This window comes from Physella acuta, unplaced genomic scaffold, assembly GCF_028476545.2.
Source record: "Physella acuta isolate Inbredline_101_S28 unplaced genomic scaffold, ASM2847654v3 ptg000669l, whole genome shotgun sequence".
NCBI lineage: Eukaryota > Metazoa > Mollusca > Gastropoda > Physidae > Physella > Physella acuta.
Window position 1 is genome coordinate 209,372 of NW_026732188.1, and position 20,996 is coordinate 230,367.

General features: G+C 34.6%; 2 protein-coding genes across 4 annotated transcripts; both read right to left on the reverse strand.

The window, feature by feature from the left end:
* Positions 1-2,426: 2,426 nt before the first annotated feature.
* On the reverse strand, positions 2,427-5,613 carry LOC131948999 (uncharacterized). The gene is made up of 3 exons (XM_059310749.1): positions 5,513-5,613; positions 4,883-5,322; positions 2,427-3,270 (listed from the first exon to the last, which is right to left on the reverse strand). The coding sequence occupies exons 2-3, from the start codon at positions 5,281-5,283 to the stop codon at positions 2,766-2,768; spliced, it is 906 nt and encodes a 301-aa protein (XP_059166732.1). The 5' UTR covers positions 5,284-5,322; positions 5,513-5,613; the 3' UTR covers positions 2,427-2,765.
* Positions 5,614-14,208: 8,595 nt separating this feature from the next.
* Positions 14,209-17,627, reverse strand: LOC131949018 (uncharacterized). 3 transcript variants are annotated; one of them, XM_059310775.1, is made up of 3 exons: positions 17,570-17,627; positions 16,536-16,747; positions 14,209-15,603 (listed from the first exon to the last, which is right to left on the reverse strand). In XM_059310775.1, exons 2-3 carry the CDS (start codon positions 16,739-16,741, stop codon positions 15,213-15,215), a joined length of 597 nt encoding a protein of 198 aa, XP_059166758.1. In that variant the 5' UTR covers positions 16,742-16,747; positions 17,570-17,627; the 3' UTR covers positions 14,209-15,212. The 3 variants fall into 3 exon arrangements, with proteins under 3 accessions (XP_059166758.1, XP_059166759.1, XP_059166757.1); XM_059310776.1 differs by having other exon boundaries at positions 16,536-16,715; positions 17,570-17,616; XM_059310774.1 differs by lacking the exon at positions 17,570-17,627 and having other exon boundaries at positions 16,536-16,770.
* Positions 17,628-20,996: the final 3,369 nt, after the last annotated feature.

Sequence of the window (20,996 nt, forward strand, 5' to 3'; positions counted from 1 at the left end):
TCACATTTTAATAAAAACATTTTAAAAACTGGTGCTATATCTGGAAATCTTTCTATAAGTTTATTCTATACCAACATCAAATGTGACTGTTGGCTTATGTTTTATTATATTTTGTAGTTATTGGGGCTTATAATGCACACAAATGTATTTCAACTCAATATTTTGTGTGTTATTTTTTTTTCTTTACCTGTTTAAAATAAGCTACATTACTAACAATTTTTGTTTTAGATGTGTAAATAATGTTAAAATAGCTTATTTTGAAAATATTAAATATTGCCACCCCCCCCCCCCCCCCCCTTAACTTGTCATTTCTGTATATGTACTTCTCCTATAATAAAAGTATAATTTAGATTAGACGCACACTGTTCCCTCATTACAAAATCTTTTTTTTCCCCATACATTACATTGAAAACAATTTCTAATTAGTACCTAAGTGATTCATGGGACGGAGTGGTCTCGGTCTAGCGGTAGAGAGCTGGACTACTAACCCGTAAGTCTCGAGTTAGAATCCGGGTTCAAGTCAATAGACCGTCCCTGAGTCCACCCAACTCTGATGGGTACCTAACTCACGTTAGGGGAAGTAAAGGCGACTGGGCATAGTGCTGACTACACTATCTCTTCATATACCGAGGTCACAGAAACAAGTGAACTCTACTTCACTTGCCCCATAAACCGTCAGGTTTGAAAAGGGAACTTTACTTACTTTACATAAGTGATTCAATAGTACAATATACACATTCGTCATATAAATATTAACACTGCCATAAATGCCATAAATGTCTAATGAGTAAAAGTTATTTTTAGATGCTGTGTGTTGTTTATGTGTGATTGTGTCAAAGTAGCCTAAATATGTAAAAATCGGTACTTCATTAAGAGTAATTAGCCAGGACAATCCCAAAATCTCCTTCACCAATACCAAGTTTAAAAAAAAGTTCGTCTGGGCATTTTCTTTATATGGCCTAGCTTTAAACCCTTCAAATGAAATCTAATCAATACTCTGAAATCAGTAGATATGGATGTAAATAACAAATTATGTTTAGCGATATTTCCAAAAGTTTTCGAAACAATTCGTAATTATTTTTTTTTTTGTGTTGCAAATTTATTAAGCGAATGAAGATGCTGCAATATTTCTTTGTGGGCAAATAAAGAAATTTTTGTTATAAATTGTAACAAGTAACATATTACTTTTTTTTTACTTACAATTTAATAAAATACCACAGCTAAAAAAAGTTGTATCATATTAATTTATAGAATAGTCCAGATAGCTTATATTAAAAGTCTAACAAGTTTTGGTTGTATTATATGTTTCATTAGTTGTTGTTGTGTATTTTTTAAGAAGTAAAATGAGTTTGTATTTTTATTCACTATTATAAGGTTTTTGAGGGATTTTGATAGGTAACTTTATGGTGCACACCTTTTGACATGTTTCATGTTTGTACCTGGTCAGTCAGACTACTCAAGGTCACAGTGTGAGTACCAAAATAACTCATTTCAGCATGTCTAATATACAGGTACGCGCAACGTGTTTGTTGACACCGTCTCTTCTTATCTAACAGTACGGGAGATGGCACTTTCAGCGGAAACTACTAATTTATTATGAAACTGTAATTAAAATGTGACTTAATTAGGTGTGTAATTAACTTTCAGAAATTTAATGTCACCGTGCATTTTCATCGAGTATAATATCTTAAACGGATATATGAAATTTTATACACATGTACCTTTTAAGGTGGAAGAAATTTCAAATATAGGTATAAGGATTTTATTCGAAAGTATATCTCTACTTAAACAATTTCAACTAACTGGAAGTTTTATTTTACTATTTCCGAGAAAACACGATAACTTTAGTGCTATTTCAGTTTTTATAGACACAGTCTATAGAGGGGCCTACTTGGATAACTCTCATTTTTTGTGTAACCTCCGATATTTGGGAGTGGCACTCTATTTCCGGTTTCTAAAAATACAACGTATGTAACGTTTCAGTTAGGTAAACGAAATTGTATACATAAGCCCTAAGATCTTATTCTCAAAATGCCATCAAATTTTTAATGATTTTCAGTGACCGGAAGTAGTACTAAACGCTATTTTCGTTTTCTCAAACATTAAAACTTCTACTGGGCTGCTTACTTTTAAACATTTTACGTAGGTCATGCACTCGATGACGGTATACTGTGGAATCAAACTTCACTTAATTTGTTGTTTAATTAGCTTTTAAAACAACAATCAAGGTTTTCATTATAAAGTACGAATTTAGCGCTTTATTAACACACGTTGTTAGTATTCATCTGGTGCGCAGTTCAGATTTCTATGCGATTCTATTCTATTTAAAAAAAAATAGTATTGAAAAATGAAAAAAAAAAAACAAGACTATAGCCTGATTGCACTGGAAGTACCTCTTACTTTTTAGTGTGATGTAAGAATATACGAGAACTTTTAGAGGAGATAACTCCCGCTTTATTATTCAATGATATCCAACACATCTTCTACACAATCAAAACTTTAATTAATATATACACATGTGTTTGGTTACTAAATTTATTTTTCTCAAACTACAATTCTTTTACTTTAACCATACCAAAGCGGCATTGGTAATGTGGATGTCAAGACAGAGACAGACACACACAGACAGACAGGCAGGCAGACAGAAAACGAGGGTAGACCGAGGCGCTGACGTATGCGTGTGGGTGGGTGGGTTGTGAGTGAAGCAGCAAGATAGATCGACATGGGAAGGGATAAGTTGTCTGGCAACAAAGTGTTACACAATTTTACATCCTAAAATTCATTATGTGCATACCTTCTACAACTATACTGCAGTTAGGACCGAATGTGTCGAGGCATGTCTGGTTAAAGTTATGTAAGTTGAAATCTGTTAAGGTTATGTGTCTAGCGTCATTAGCTGGTGTGATGCGAATTATATTCTTATGTGCTGGGGTGTTAGGACTTTTGTTTTCATTTGCTGGGGTCCTGCGACTCATCTTCTCCTTTGCTGGGGTACTGGTTGCTTGTTCACCGTGACTTGTGCTGCTAACATTTTCTGCGGTGCTGCTACAGGGGTCGCTAGCAGCGTCTCTACTCGTGGTGCCAGACCCTGACGCCGGAGCAGATTTTCCCCGCACGGCCCGAGAGAAACGTGCGGCATCAACGACTTTTGATCTGGACTGCCGCTTCGCCTCCGCAGCCCCTTTCCTTGTCAACTCGATGAACTCATCCCAGGTCATGTGTGTTACTTTGGTTCCAGATGTTTGAGCCTGGTGGGCCGCTTCAAATGACCTAGACAAGATACATTCTTGTTAAAAAAAACTTCAAGTGACCTAGACAAGATACATTTTAGTTAAAAAAAAAACTTCAAGTGACCTAGACAAGATACATTTTTGTTAAAAAATTATTTTTGTTAAAAAAACTTCAAAAGACCTAGACAAGATACATTTTTGTTAAAAAAAAAAAACTTCAAGTGACCTAGACAAGATACATTCTTGTTAAAAAAAACTTCAAGTGACCTAGACAAGATACATTCTTGTTAAAAAAACTTCAAGTGACCTAGACAAGATACATTCTTGTTAAAAAAACTTCAAGTGACCTAGACAAGATACATTTTTGTTAAAAAAAAAAAAACTTCAAGTGACCTAGACAAGATACATTCTTGTTAAAGAAACTTCAAGTGACCTAGACAAGATACATTCTTGTTAAAAAAAACTTCAAGTGACCTAGACAAGATACATTCTTGTTTTAAAAAAAACTTAAAATTTTAACATGTGTAAACTAATTTCAAATAGTTTTTTCCTTCATCGGATAGGCGCTGTATGAAGGTAGAGCACTTGCAGATAAAAATAATTAAAGGAAGAATTATGGTGTGTTCCAATCAAATGTAAAAGCTTTTTTCTTATTTCTCGTTGTCATTGTTATTACTTGTTTACACTTTAAAATTATCTACAAGTAGGACTATTACAAAAATATATTAGTAAGCTGATAATTACTTTTTGAAAATAAATCTTTTTCGTCTGTCAACTATCAACACCGCACACAACTAAAAATGTTGATCTAAAACCGGATCATTAGTTTTGCTTTATATAACTCTAGCCGCTTATATATTCCACATGAGTCCGTCTCAGTTTTCAGTAGTGTCCAGCGCCTATATCGAATTTAGTAACGTTTAAATTTATTTTCGAAAACAAATTGTATATCACATTACATTGGAATGTAGACGCACACTTTGATTTGTGTGGACGAACACAAATGTGCACAAAAACTGAGTTACAAAATGTAATCACCAGTTGACTACTAGACCAATGGCTTGACCTAAGAAAAGTAATACAAGAAATATACAAACAAGAATTACAATAATACAAACAATATAGAAACAATAATACAATAATACAAACAATATTCAAACAATAATACAATAATACAAACAATATACAAACAATAATACAAACAATATACAAACAATAATACAATAATACAAACAATATTCAAACAATAATACAATAATACAAACAATAATACAAACAATATACAAACAATAATACAATAATACAAACAATATACAATAATACAAACAATATACAAACAATAATACAAACAATATACAAACAATAATACAAACAATATACAAACAATAATACAATAATACAAACAATATACAAACAATTATACAATAATACAAATAATACATAAATGGTCTGACAAGTATTAGCTGTAACATTTGTTACTAGATCTAGACCTAGTCTACCTGTTTTTCTTTTTATTTGAACTCACATCCACTAATAGTCGAAGCGAAAACTAATTCCAACTGATTTTGAAAACAATAATTACTAAATCGCCAAATTAAAATTGTTAATCGTACAGACCAAAACGAGCAGAGACACATACAATTCCCACTTACTTTTTTCTATCACCATGTATAAAAACGGTATTACTGTTGGTAGAAACTTTTTCTGTGCCGTTGCGGAAAATGTTCTCACCATTTCCCGTGACGCTGATACGAGAAGTTTCCCCATTGTTCAAGGAATTCAAGAAAATCTTGTTCCCATCGCCGGAGAATTCAATAGTGGTCGTACTCCCGTTCACAATTCCGTTTACAAAAACCTTGTTAAAACTTCCAGCCCCGCTAAAAATGACGCTGTTGTTGCTGCCGGGACCGTTGAAAAAACAGCTGTTGAATTTTCCTGTTCCTCTGAAAGACGCCGTGTTGTTTAGGCCGATGCCGTTATTAAATGTTTGGTTGCCGTGTTTGTCTGAGGCACCTTCCAGTGAAGCGGGTGTATAAGCGGGTGTATTAGGCATTTCCGTGTCTGTCAATGTAGTTTTGGTTTATTCGTATGCCTGTAGAGTTGATTACAGCTTAGGTTATACACCCACATACAAAACACACACACACACACATATAATATTGTTATCTAAGAATATACGAGACATTTAAAGAAGATACTCTTTCTTGTTTTAATGTATACAATTTTATCTTCAGGTTTGGTAATAGATCATGAATAACACAATTCTCTATAGCATCACTTACTTTAAAATGTAATACGTCAAACGACAGCCACATAAATTAGGAGAAGTTAATGTTTAAGTAATAAACTGTAAACATACTCCATTTCCTTTCCAACAATTGATTGGTCTAAAGTACGATTGTGTTCATTATGCGTTTTGGGTGCATTTTTTTTCCCGACAATTTGTTTACTCTTAAAGAACGGATAGATATGTTATTTTTAAACATCAATCATTTAAAATCTAAATAATATTGAATAAAATATACTAAATAAAAACACATAGGCTCATTTGATACATAGCACGCTAATTAGTTTTACTCGTTTATCTGGTGCATGTTTTGTTAGGTGATAAGTCTACTAGATGTTTTTATGTTAATTTAGGCGATATGTCTACTAGGTTTTTTTATGTCACGTTAGGCGATAATTCTACTGGATTTCGTCCTGTGATTCCTTAATTATGAGGCTAATTTGTAAAAAAAAATTCCGACAGTAATTTATCCCTCATTAATGTCATGAATGAACGTGTCTAGAGTTATATAGAAATGGCGACGATCACAACAGCCGACAAAATCACACAATGGTACGCTGGTTCAAATCATAGACTCGAGTTTGAAACCAAGGTTAGATTCATCAGGTCTTTTAGCCCCTTCAGCTCTGATTGGTAACATTAAAAGCTGACCACATTATCCCTTTCTATGCCGGCGTAAAATCTATTTGAACTAAGTTTCGAAAGGATATTAGTCAATATGGAGGCAGGCAGAGTTAAAGAAAATGAGACATACAACCAGATGGGCATGTAGAATGTCGTAAAGTCGCATAAACAGAATTAAAGAATGATAAACCAACAGCAAGACAAAGAAATATAGCTAAACAGACAGACTTACACAATGACAGACAAAATGGCAAACTGCTAGAAAGAAGGACGGACACAAATTGTGAAAAACGAGTTCTTAGAGCTGTACGTCCTTTCACATCATTGATGTGAACATCTACATTGATTCTGAGAGGCCTACACGTCGTGCTAGCGTTGTATGCTACTAGATATAACAAGATTTAAGACTCTGGTCAGTGATGTGAACATCTACATTGATTCTGAGAGGCCTACACGTCGTGCTAGCGTTGTATGCTACTAGATATAACAAGATTTAAGACTCTGGTCAGTGATGTGAACATCTACATGGATTCTGATAGGCCTACACGTCGTGCTAGCGTTGTATGCTACTAGATATAACAAGATTTAAGACTCTGGTCAGTAGCGGTTTCCCCCACTTGTGGCGGACTTAGCGGTGAGAAAGAAAAGTAACGAAGACAGAAACAAGTTTTTGTACTCAGTTTGAAAGTTAGATGCGTTAGTAACAAAGTTTTAAATACATGATAAACCACGATTGGAACATGAAAATGGTGAATTTTTATTAAATGCTGTTGAGTGTTCACAACATCATCAGCTATGATATCACACATATCAAATTGATAACATGGTTGTATTGTATCTGCTCAAGAGTGAAATTTTTTTGGTTTGTTTTAGATTTTGCCGTCAAATCAGCCAAAGAAAACATCTGAAAACTGAAAATTATTCTGAAATTTAATCTTTTTAGAATCAATGTTATAAAAGTCGCAGATAATTGTCGTTTAGAGAATTCAAGCTATTTATGTGGTTGTAACCCAAATACCTTCAGCCAATGCCTTCACTAAAAGCGTTGGTTGCTTATGAGATCTCTTACATATTTAAGCGACCAATGCTTTTAATAAAGAAAGCAAATGAGCTTTTTTTTTCGATACTTTTCTCGAAGTGACGACACGAGTCATGGCGACATGGCAGTGGAGCTGAAGTCCTTAACGTACCCTAGGCTGAGTCCGACACTTAGTGTTCTGTCAAGGGTGTACCTCCTCCTTGATTTCGCGGGGGTTTTCCATATATTATTTCTCAACTGAAGCGTGAAATCAATGGACGACCCCCAATCAGTGGCCGATAGATACCCTTTTATGTAAGAAGCCGGATACTATCCTCGGGAGGCGTTGTTCATCCACGACCGACAACAGCTATAAAGAACTCTAAACCACAAACAGAAAGTAAGAGTTCTGGAATGCTAATTCTCGAGTGCCCTTATAGCGGCCACTGCGGCCTGTGAACATACTTCCTAGATTGACTGCTCACTCTCACCAGTTGCAGTAGAAATGGCCGATACATATCCTTTTATGTAGAAGCCTTACTACAACCTTAAGAGGCTTGGTTTCAAGGCCGACAAAGGCGTATTCAACATCTTATATGGATACTCCAAACCACAGACAGAAACTAAGAGCTCACGAGATACAAAATCTCAAGTGCCCTTGTAGCTGCCATGGTGGCCTATAAACATCCGTTCTTGAATAAGTTGTTCCGTCTGACCAGTTGCAGGATGTGTGGCCTGCGCTGGTCACGAGAGAAAACTTATCAGGGTATACAACTAATTCGCATCCACAGATACACGACCTTGACACTGCTACAGCAGTAAAACACAGAGCATGCCTGTTCTCGCAGGCCTAGATAATACGTTCCGCTCCACTTGGCTTATAGAACAATTTACGTTCCGCTCCACTAGGTTTATAGAACACGGTCAAAGTATTTAGTCAAGGGCCCTGTAGCAGTTATCTGTGGGTGACCGGACGTCGACTTTTAAAATGTCCGCCTGACGCTTACAGCCTAGATGCCTGCTAACGACAGGTAAAACGGTTTAAAATGCCTCACAAATCTACCACTGGTAATTACTAAGGAGTTTGACAATGAGCCTTAATTTAGGCTACACCATCTCTATAATAAAGAAAATGTAAAAATTTAAATCGACAAGTATGATGAACTTCGCGATCCTCCAAGAGAGCTTTGTCCTTGACATTTGTTAACATTTAGTAGACTTCCTGTTTTATTTTTACTCTATGATGCCGAGGAAACTTTTCAAAATAATAGCATCCGGTCTATTAGGCTTTCTATATATATCACAAAAGTTGCGGTGGTCTGACTTTCAATAGGCTCAACCGAGAATTATTTCAAAATTATTTGATTTTTAAAAAAAATCATGTACAATGTTTTTTAAATAAATATGGGTATACACATCTATTTGATTTTTGTTAGACTTTACTAAAGATTGGATGTTATTGATGTTTTAAGTATTATCGTTAACCAAATACATTTTTTTACATTTGTTTACATTTATCACAGAAATTGAAAACGGTTAAACTAGGTCATGTGTTTTTTTTTTAAATTAAATTTTCTTTAAAAACTATAAAGACTATAAGAATTTTTTTTAATCGATCAGGCAGTTTCTGTATTGTCAAGAAATGTTTGCCTTACGAAAGTAAACCTTAAGGTTACAATAATAATATAGGCTTGATGAAAATAAATAGAAATATAGCTTTAAAAGACTTATTTTCAACTTCTCAGGATTTGCAACTTACATAACATCGATTCTAAAAATATATTTCTGAATTATTTTTATGCTCAACTTTGTTTTTAAATTAATTCTTTTAAGCTCGCTTTAATTGCAAAATTGCCTAAAAAATTACGTTTTTTTAAAATCCATGTTAACAGTAATGAAAGGATTTTCGTCAGCGCGGCCATGTTCCTTACGAAGCAATCACACCAAGAACACAATACACAATATGTCGTTTCGCTGTTCCATGCTTGTCACAGTACAAGTTGATAAAATGAGAAAGTAATGACAACTATGTCTATTTAAAACAAATAATGAACAATATGCGATGTTTTGGTTGGCATTTCAACATTTTATCTTGGCACATGTTAAAACAATGGTTATACATCATTTTGGGTATTTGGGTATTTAGAGTCGGACAAACTAAAAAGTTAAGCTTAATTAAGGGCAAGGGTATTGTTTGGAATATTAATAATATAATAAGACAAGTCAATCCGTTTCTTTCTTCCTCTTTTGGAGAGGGTCACTGTGCCCTCTCTCTCCAAACGAAAAAAAATCATTTGTAAAGAAAATCTACACTTTAAATAGAGAAGCCCACGCGAAATTTTAAGTGCGACCCCATCCCGGAAGTTTAAAGTACCCCCTCCCACACTGGAGAAATGTTTGTCAAATATTGAATAATTTCCGCTAACCGGAAGTAGTACTTTAAGGTTTTTCCTACTTCTAGAAAAATATCACTTCTACTGGATCTATTTGTTTCAAGATTTTAATCGATTAAAATGAACTGCGACATAAAAGGTGACTTAATTATAGGTTATATAAGCTTTTAAAAAATGTATAAATGTTTCTGTTTATAAAGTACTTCCTTCCTTCCTTCCTTATACGCAAACCGGCTCAGGAGTTTGGCTCCCATTAGCCAGGCAAACCTCAGTGTAGCAAACCCCGACCACGAGAGTTTCCTACACATCGGTCGCTACTTCCGTCGGCTCTCACCGGGCTTTCCTTCCCCACCCACCAGACTCGGGACATCGTCCTACCGCCTGGTACCCGGCTTGATCGTGGGGGGGGGGGGGGGGGGCATTCGGCCAGATCAAAAACCTCTAGCTGCTGTTGGCTACTATAGCCATTCCGCACCCACTAGGGGGGTCATGAGTTTGATCCAACTAATGGCACTCTTCCGAAGCCACGTGAAGGTCGCAGCTTAAAGTCAAAATATCTGATTAGTGTCGAAAGTAGACCCCTTTTGGTTCCCGGCAGTCTTGCACCTCTCCTCCCAAACGCTATAATGTAGGGGACTTGGGAGTCCGACATACCAGGCTGTTCGGAATTATAAAGTACTAATATTCCCGGCAGAATCTGTTAAAATAGCAAAAACACGTTTTTCTGTTCGGGAAATTTAAGCCAATTTTATATTTATTTTCATCAGGCTTAAATAATAATCTACAGTTTCATTTTCGTAAGACAAGCACTGATTGGCTGTACAAAAATAATTAGGGGATCGATCTTCAGAAAACCCATCCTTGTTGTAATGTAAACTCAAAATTTTGCCGATACAATTTTAAAATAAAATTTAACTTTTTTAAATAAAAAAACCACATGACTTGGTTCTGGCATGTGTATTTCCATTTTCAGCTAAACAAAGAAAAAATTTTGTTTTGCTAAGCTAACGAAAACTACTAAAAACAAAAAAAAAATGTTACCTTTAGTAATTTCAAAAACAACATCACAATAACGTTTTTACAAACACATTTAAACCATAAGCCTAACCGACCCGACCACGCCGACACCGCTATTGTCGATAAATTATTCAAACATCAAGACATCATTAAAAACTTTATTGTCACAAAATTATTCAAACATCAAGACATCATTAAAAACTTTATTGTCACAAAATTATTCAAACATCAAGACATCATTAAAAACTTTATTGTCGATAAATTATTCAAACATCAAGACATCATTAAAAACTTTATTGTCGATAAATTATTCAAACATCAAGACATCATTAAAAACTTTATTGTCGATAAATTATTCAAACATCAAGACATCATTAAAAACTTTATTGTCGATAAATTATTCAAACATCAAGACATCATTAAAAACTTTATTGTCGATAAATTATTCAAACATCAAGACATCATTAAAAACTTTATTGTCGATAAATTATTCAAACATCAAGACATCATTAAAAACTTTATTGTCGATAAATTATTCAAACATCAAGACATCATTAAAAACTTTATTGTCGATAAATTATTCAAACATCAAGACATCATTAAAAACTTTATTCTCAATAAACTATTCAAACATCAATACATCATTAAAAAATTTACTGTCGATAAATTATTCAAACATCAAGACATCATTAAAAACTTTATTGTCGATAAACTATTCAAACATCCATACATCATTAAAAACTTTGTCGATAAACTATTCAAACATCAAGACATCATTAAAACTTTATTGTCGATAAATTATGCAAACATCAAGACATCATTAAAACCTTTACTGACGATAAATTATTCAAACATCAAGACATCATTAAAAACTTTACTGTCGATAAATTATTCAAACATCAAGACATCATTAAAAACTTTACTGTCGCTAAATTATTCAAACATCCATACATCATTAAAAACTTTACTGTCGCTAAATTATTCAAACATCAAAACATCATTAAAAACTTTACTGTCGCTAAATTATTCAAACATCAAGAAATCATTAAGAACTTTATTCTCAATAATTTATACAAACATCAAGACATCTTAAAAAATTTTTTAATCTAAAATAATTCAAACATCAAGACATCATTAAAAACTTTATTGTCGATAAATTATTCAAACATCCAGACATCATTAAAAACTTTATTGTCGCTAAATTATTCAAACATCAAGACATCATTAAAAACTTTATTGTCGATAAATTATTCAAACATCCAGACATCATTAAAAACTTTATTGTCGCTAAATTATTCAAACATCAAGACATCATTAAAAACTTTATTGTCGATAAATTATTCAAACATCAAGACATAAATAAAAAACTTTATTGTCGATAAACTATTGAAACATCAAAATATCATAAAAACTTTGTTGTCGATAAATAATTCATATTTATCTTAGATGAAGAAAGATGTCACATTTAAGAGCCTTTTCCACACTTTAAACATCTATTCATAAATTACCTAATTAACATTATCAGAAAAAACTAACCACACGCCATGGATGATGCTAAAAACAACAAAATACAGTACACAACGCAGTACGCGTTATTGAGAAAACGACAGTATTGCTGACGGTCCGGTTGCTTGTTCTGTACGAGGACGAAGCGGCGTTGATTCAACACCCAAAACCCAATAAGTATTCCAGACATATATGAATCTAGTTACTGTAAAAAAATAATAACCGAGATCCTCTAAGCATTCTCGTAAATTTTGATTTAAAAGTAAGGGGGGTAACACTTTTTGTGCAATCTGGCTAGAGAATATTTTTTGATACTATTTTTAAAAAAATCGAATAGAATGTACGTTAACAACGGGTGCATACTTGAGAGAAAAATTATTACTTTAAGAAGGAAACTTCCATTGAAATTAAAAAGTTAATTAGACTTTTTGATTAAGTCACTTTTCAAGTCACAGTGCATCGAGCATTGAAAAACCTGAAAACTGTGACATTAATCAGTTCAGTAGAAGATCCTTTTAGAGAAAATCGGAAATATTGAAAGAACTAATTTCAGTCCCCGGAAATCACTCAAAATTGGAAAGAATTAAAACAAAATATCACGTGATACGAATGTAACAATTTGGTCGATTTAAACGGTACTGGTGTTATTTATATCTTATCACTTCTATTTATCAATTAAAATGTGCTAAGTAAATTGGCTTGTTCCAAAACCTCCCCTTCCCTGCGTGCTAAGTAAATTGACTTGTTCCAAAACCTCTCATTCCCTGCGTGCTAAGTAAATTGACTTGTTCCAAAACCTCTCCTTCCCTGCGTGCTAAGTAAATTGACTTGTTCCAAAACCTCTCCTTCCCTGCGTGCTAAGTAAATTGGCTTGTTCCAAAACCTCCCCTTCCCTGCGTGCTAAGTAAATTGACTTGTTCCAAAACCTCTCCTTCCCTGCGTGCTAAGTAAATTGACTTGTTCCAAAACCTCTCCTTCCCTGCGTGCTAAGTAAATTGACTTGTTCCAAAACCTCTCCTTCCCTGCGTGCTAAGTAAACTGACTTGTTCCAAAACCTCTCCTTCCCTGCGTGCTAAGTAAATTGACTTGTTCCAAAACCTCTCCTTCCCTGCGTGCTAAGTAAATTGACTTGTTCCAAAACCTCTCCTTCCCTGCGTGCTAAGTAAACTGACTTGTTCCAAAACCTCTCCTTCCCTGCGTGCTAAGTAAATTGACTTGTTCCAAAACCTCTCCTTCCCTGCGTGCTAAGTAAATTGACTTGTTCCAAAACCTCTCCTTCCCTGCGTGCTAAGTAAACTGACTTGTTCCAAAAGCTCACGGTCTGAGACATGAGACATCACACTTGACTCCAGTATGAGTTGTAGACAGCGAAAGGGAAAATACTTTCAACCTTTGACCTTTTCGACCAGACTCTAAACTGTTTTGTTCCTGATGTGGACTGTTTGTGGGGTTGGGGTGTGACTTTCGTCAGGTACGCTATAGCGCTGAGTGAACTCATGGACGTCTGACTTTAGCCCGCGAAATGAAACACAAGTTTGTTCTACTCCTATCCTAAGCATCGATACAAGTAATGTTTTTTTTTTTAAATGTCGTGTTTCAATATGGCCTTTAATCGTTACAAGACTGCTATTTGGGAGTGTTTTGCTGTAGTTATCTGAAGTAAATTAGATTTTTTTTAAATGTTATAATTCAATTGTTATTAAAACAAAATTAATGTGACACTTTATCTACAAGATAATGCACTATAATTTTACAAAAAATAAAGAGAAACAAATTGGTGCAGATGTTTTTAAAAAGGTAGAAGTTCAACAATCTTGCTGGTTGTGCTGTATTCAATTTTCAGTTGTTTTTTTTTTATATTAGCACTAGTGAAAAAATAAATTAGCTTAAATAATTTAGTGAATTGTCACAATACTAGTCAGTACAACCTACGTCTCCTAACTCTCTCTCTCTCTCTCTCTCACCCCCTCCCCCACACACACTCCTACCACACCACCCACACCAATCCTAAATTACTGTCTAATATACAGTTGTGCAAAATATGTTTGCGGAAAATCTACAGAAAAAAAACAAAAATACGAAATGTAAAAATAAAATACTTTAATCCTAAAGTAGTTGTATAATAATGCAACACAAAATGAGCGTAGGTTTAAATTATAAAAGGTAAAAATCACTTAGAAATCAGAGTAAAAAAAATAAATAAAGAAATACTCCATGTATTTCTTTCGGATCACAACTATCCCAAGAATCGTGATGCAAGCGGCGGCCAGTCTTGTCCATTATATGTCAAGTCATTTTGTCTACTGCAAGCATCCTAACTTTGTTCCTATTGTGGACCGCTTGAGGGGTTGAGGAGTGAGTTTTGTCAGGTACCCAATAGCGCTGAGTGAACTCATGGACGTCCTACAGACTTTAGCCGCCAATAGGGACACAACTTTGTTCTACTCCTATCATAAGTATCGATTAAAGCACATAAGAATATAAAATATACCCAAAATAATGCTATGTAACCACGTGTTTAAAAAAAAAATATTGACCCACTTATCTAGTTTACCTATGGTACTCTGTTAACAGTTTTACGATGATTGTATGTATTTATTCATTTACAAATTACGCACGAGAAACTAGCTTTGATAGCAAGTTAAGTGAAACGATAGATCAGTTCTCCTAGTTAAACATTTTATATTATCTAAATTGCGAAAACGTCGTGTGTTGTTACTTGTCTTACTAAACTTTGGATTAAAATTTTTTAAAGTGAATCCTCTACAATAAAATCCATGTCCTATTAACTATTTTATGTTTTTAATGCACGACTGAATTAAAATCCCGGCTGGGTCCCGATGACTTCCATGAGTACACCCTTCTCTTACAGGTTCGAAAGTTCAGCATTATATAAAGACCAGTCAGCTTACACGTATAGTTTTATATCTATAACATATTTTCCCATCTTAAAACAGTAGAGGTAATTTTAACAGCTTTCTTTTCGTTATCAGAATTTAAAGTCATGTATTAGCAAACAATCAGAGAGACGGGCATATCCTAATACAGTCCAGTAAATAATGAATTATCAAGTAGACAGACACATAGACATGTATACAAATCCTAATATACACCTTATTGTAGAAACGCCCAACTCCTTAATCCCCAGTAATAACTGTAGCCGGAACATTTCTGTGGCTGTCAACAGGTACACTTGTGATGTTATCACATACGGAGCTAAGCCATTCCTCTTCATCGGACCGTCCCACTCTCAAAGCTCTTAGCCCAGACTGTCGAGCTATTTCAATAGCCCGGGATCTTTCTCGTTCAGCTCTCTCTGATGCGATGGTCCTTTCTCGCTCTGTACGTTCAGTTTCCAGGGCTCGCAACCGCTGATAAGCTCTTATTGCTGTTAACTTGAAGAACATGTGTAGATGTGCCCTTTTCCTCAGGGCAACGTCGGCATCTTTCAAAGTCTTTGACCTCTTGGCGACTTCACTTTGTGCAAGTGACCTTGCCCGCTGTGCAGCCTCAAAAGCTCGCGACATACTAAAGAGTAGGAAACAAACGTTTTAATTTTTAACGTCTTAGATACTTTAAGAGTAACCGTACTTTATCTTTTATTTATCTAACTTTTCTTCATTCTAACGCGGAAATAGTCATCTATCTAGTGTTGCTGTACGATACATAATTATCTGTCGATACAGCATTTTATGTTGTTTTTATTTACTGAAACTATTTGTCAACTTAGCGGATGTTAGCTTTTTAATGAATATATACTCAGTAGATTGACCTTCCAATGAATCAATTTATACTGCCGACACTAAAGTGATTATAATTAATCGTAGTATCGTGTATTATAATGCCTCTTTCTTCTCTTATACAGTTATAACGTAGTTATATTTCTTAAGTATTTTGTGTATCGTAATTACATTATGATATATGAAGCAACAATTTTTTTTATTCGCCTAACCAGCGATACCTTCGAAATTACGGGAATAAAAATCAAACAGAAACGAACTATAATTTAAAGAAGATTTAACCTAGAGTTGTATCTAGAAACCTTTTCATAATGTGTGTTTCCTGATAACCGCCAACACAAAATGTTTTCTTTTAAATTAATTCTATCAGTTAAAATTTTATTTTAAAAACGTTTAGAATAAAACCCGCTAGAGGCAAGCCCGTGTTACATCATTGGCCCCATGTATCATACAGTCTACACACTTACATACATAGATACATACATACCGCCACTTCAGTTTTACGTTAATTAGTATTTAGTCAGTATTTAATTTTAGAATCTCTAATCCGTCGAGGAAAGTAATACACCTAATCAGAGGCGTCGCGAGGCGGGGGGCGTTGGGTGCGGACCGCATCGGGTTATACCCGGCCTAGCGACGCCATTGTACCTGATATCAAACATTGTGAAATCAGAGCCATAGGTGTTAAAGCCAACTCATAAATAAGCTTTAACTACGTACCTAGTCTGACTACCGTTGATCACAGTACTGTCCAGTCTGTAGTTGATAAACGTTCTGACATCTCCACCGTTGACCATCCCTGATTCCCCGTCAGCAGTGTCATGTGAGGTACGCCTAGGTACCAGTTCCGTGGCTGGCAGAGAACGAGAGGTCACAGGAACACGACTTGATTCCATTTTACTTCCAGTTAGCAGTGGATGATACATGTAAATCTTATTAGATACATGTAGAATTGTACGCTCTGTATACACAGACATGTCTTATAGATGCTCGTAGGAATATATATATATATATATATATATATATATATATATATATATATATATATATATATATATATATATATATATATATATATATATATATATATATATATATATATAAATATAAATATAAATATATATATATATATATATATATATATATATATATATATATATATATATATATATATATATATATGTATATATATATATATATATATATATATATATATATATATATTTATATTTATATTTATATATATATATATATATATATATATATATATATATATATATATATATATATATATATATATATATATATATACAATATGTGTATATAAATATATATAAATATATTTATATATATTTATAGAGAGAGGGAGAGAGAGAGAGAGAAAGAGAGAGAGAGAGACAGACAGAGAAAGAAAGATTGTGAGAAAAAGACGTAGAAAAATTGTCGCAATTATCTTCATTATTATTGATACTTTTAATATAATTAAAGGTCACAAAATTTAATTGAAAGCCCAACATATTTGCAAATCGCAACTTTTGCAATTGTTAAAATGAACTTAGATCAATGTTTAGATCTAGACATTGATTTAAAACTTAAAATACAATGTTATGCTTTATTAGTTAATAAATTAAAATGAATATCACGTTTCGTTGAAAAAACTTATTCTTGTAACTTTTGTATTCCAAATGCAACATAAAAACAGTAATAGAAAATTTCAATTCGGAAAGAAAATTCAAATAATATTTGTTGGTTACCTTGTAAAATAAACGTAGCTTTGATATGTCGTGTCAGCATAATCAACATGGATGCAAAACACATCCGGGTGCGGTTTGGTGCACTCGATACTAGTCTAACTCTATTTTATTCTAAGCCTAAATTTGAATCACTTTGCAGCTAATTATTAGTAGTTTAAACTTTTATTTAACTTGATTCCTGGATCCTAAGTTTTAAGTGTTTCGACGAGTTGTCACAAAGCTGGTCAGTACAAATGTCACAAAGCTGGTCAGTACAAATGTCACAAAGTTGGTCAGTACAAATGTCACAAAGCTGGTCAGTACAAATGTCACAAAGCTGGTCAGTACAAATGTCACAAAGCTGGTCAGTACAAATGTCACAAAGCTGTTCAGTACAAATGTCACAAAGCTGGTCAGTACAAATGTCACAAAGCTGGTCAGTACAAATGTCACAAAGCTGGTCAGTACAAATGTCACAAAGCTGGTCAGTACAAATGTCACAAAGCTGGTCAGTACACAAAGCTGGTCTTTTCAAATGTCACAAAGCTGGTCAGTACAAATGTCACAAAGCTGGTCAGTACAAATGTCACAAAGCTGGTCAGTACAAATGTCACAAAGCTGGTCAGTACAAATGTCACAAAGCTGGTCTGTACAAATGTCACAAAGCTGGTCAGTACACAAAGCTGGTCTTTTCAAATGTCACAAAGCTGGTCAGTACAAATGTCACAAAGCTGGTCAGTACAAATGTCACAAAGCTGGTCAGTACAAATGTCACAAAGCTGGTCAGTACAAATGTCACAAAGCTGGTCAGTTCAAACGTCACAAAGCTGGTCAGTACAAATGTCACAAAGCTGGTCAGTACACAAAGCTGGTCTTTTCAAATGTCACAAAGCTGGTCAGTACAAATGTCACAAAGCTGGTCAGTACAAATGTCACAAAGCTGGTCAGTACAAATGTCACAAAGCTGGTCAGTTCAAACGTCACAAAGCTGGTCAGTACAAATGTCACAAAGCTGGTCAGTACAAATGTCACAAAGCTGGTCAGTACAAATGTCACAAAGCTGGTCAGTACAAATGTCACAAAGCTGGTCAGTACAAATGTCACAAAGCTGGTCAGTGCAAATGTCACAAAGCTGGTCAGTACAAATGTCACAAAGCTGGTCAGTACAAATGTCACAAAGCTAGACAGTACAAATGTCACAAAGCTGGTCAGTACAAATGTCACAAAGCTGGTCAGTACAAATGTCACAAAGCTTTAGGGGTAAGGCAACAACTATATCTAGTAAGCAACTTCGTGTAGATCAAGCTTAAAGTCGATTAAAATTTCAATTCTGGATAAAAATCTGTTTTCCATGTCATTTTTCGTTTCTGGATCAATTTGAAGTTAAGGTGGTGATTTCGGTTTAGAGAAAATAAACAACACTGTCAACCTAGTGCCCGTTGTATCTCTCCCTCAACGGGCCATTTTTCTAGTTCTCAATAATGGAATTAAGCCGCTAGCAAGGGGAGAGCACAACGTTACAAAAATTGTTGTTAGAAATAAATGGGTTACCATCCATTGCAATGATTGCCATTCATTTAAAAGTTGACTGATTCGACCTCTAGCCTTGCCGAGAATAGAAGAAGCAGAGTTCACCAGTTACTGTGTTATCGACAGAATATCTGCCATAATTTCACCCCCATTTAGACAGACTTCGACATGTACTGAGTGCACTCAATGCCATAAGCCTGGGTAGGACGAGACTCTCTAGGTGAGTAATCGTGTGCTCTATCCGCCGCTCGCGTCAATGATACCATCAATATGCGTGCTAGGTACATGTGCTACACCCATTAAAAAATAATTTAAATACTATAGTTTAGCGAAGTGCTTTTAAGTAACACTGAATAATCATCTGTTATTTCTGTAAAAAAAAACCATGTCTGTTTCTAGATCATTGTGTAGGTTTTATTCAATGAAAAAATACACAGATAGGAGTGCGAATAAAAATGTATTTGTTCTGTCATATTCTGGACAGTTGTTCTTGCTAAGTAAAAAGTTTATATTTCCCAATTGAAATAAAAAATAGCCTATACACCAATAATCATCACTGCAAATACTTTTCCAGATAAAATTCCAATTCCAATTGTTGTATGTTAATCCAGTAAATTTTGTATTTATCCATATCTATAGTAAATCATTATACGATGAGTTATGGTACGGCGATGCAATAGTCGCAGCGCTCGACTGCTAACTTTTAAAGGCTTGAGTTCGATTGCCGGATGGGGCTTGTCGGATGACGCTTGGTCCACCTAACTCAGATGTGTACCTGACTAAACAGGTAGAGTGAAAACGGACTGGGAATAGAACTGTATGTCATTCATTAGCCAACGTCACCGATACAGATGAACTCTACTTGTTCCAAAGAGCAATATTACATAATTATCTGAGGTATGCTTAGCAAAAACGTCTAAATTTAATAACTTATATGCTAGATCTATATCATTTTGTCTATGTAAAAGCAATGTGGCTTTTAATCGGTATATTGTCGATATCTATTATATGAAGGTAGATTTAAGCTAACAAGCAGACGGAGAAGCTAGTGTACACAAGACTGATACATACCTACATATAGTGTACACGGCTGATGCATACGTACATATAGTGTACACACGACTGATACATAGGCCTACCTACATATAGTGTACACACGACTGATACATATCTAAATATAGTGTACACACACGGCTGATATATACTTACATATAGTGTACACACACGACTGGTACATACCTACATATAGTGTACACACACGGCTGATATATACCTACATATAGTGTACACACACGACTGATACATACCTACATATAGTGTACACACTGTTGATACCTACATACATACAGCATAACTACACAACGATGCAATGTCTCCACGTAAATATAGAAATATTAAAGAAAACAGAAGTTTAAAGACAACCACGTTTGAAAAAATAACTCAACGCAACAGACATAGGATCTAAATCTAGATCGAGATTTACGAATAGAAAATTTTCATGCGGAAACTACGCTAATAGTATTTATTTAGAATTTAGAAAGATGGCCGTGCTTTGCATTTTTGGAGATTCTGCTAGGATCTACATCAGAATCTAGAACTATAATCTAGATCTAATATTAACTTCAGCGGGATCTCACCAAGTGTTTCTACCAGACTTTTTTCTCCGGAGTGGGGGGGGGGGGGGGGGGGGGGAGGACGACTTGATATTTTCGGGGGGGGGGGGAGGGAGGGGCGGTCAACATGTTTGGGGGGAGGACACTGGTAAAAGTATATATTTTCGGCCAATTTAAACATTTCGCCTCAAAATATATAATGAATTCTAGATCTACGGGCTAATGATGCGATGTTTTCAAAGTCGTCGGCGCAAAGGCTAGATTAAATGTGTCTTTCTTCTGTTACCTTACTGGTAACTAAAAAA

Coding starts and splice junctions, on each gene's coding strand:
- LOC131948999 (XM_059310749.1), bottom strand. CDS start 5,283: ATGCCTAATACACCCGCTTATACACCCGCTTCACTGGAAGGTGCCTCA. Junction 3,271..4,882: donor ATACATGGTGATAGAAAAAA/GTAAGTGGGAAT, acceptor TATCTTGTCTAG/GTCATTTGAAGCGGCCCACC.
- LOC131949018 (XM_059310775.1), bottom strand. CDS start 16,741: ATGTATCATCCACTGCTAACTGGAAGTAAAATGGAATCAAGTCGTGTT. Junction 15,604..16,535: donor ATCAACGGTAGTCAGACTAG/GTACGTAGTTAA, acceptor CCTACTCTTTAG/TATGTCGCGAGCTTTTGAGG.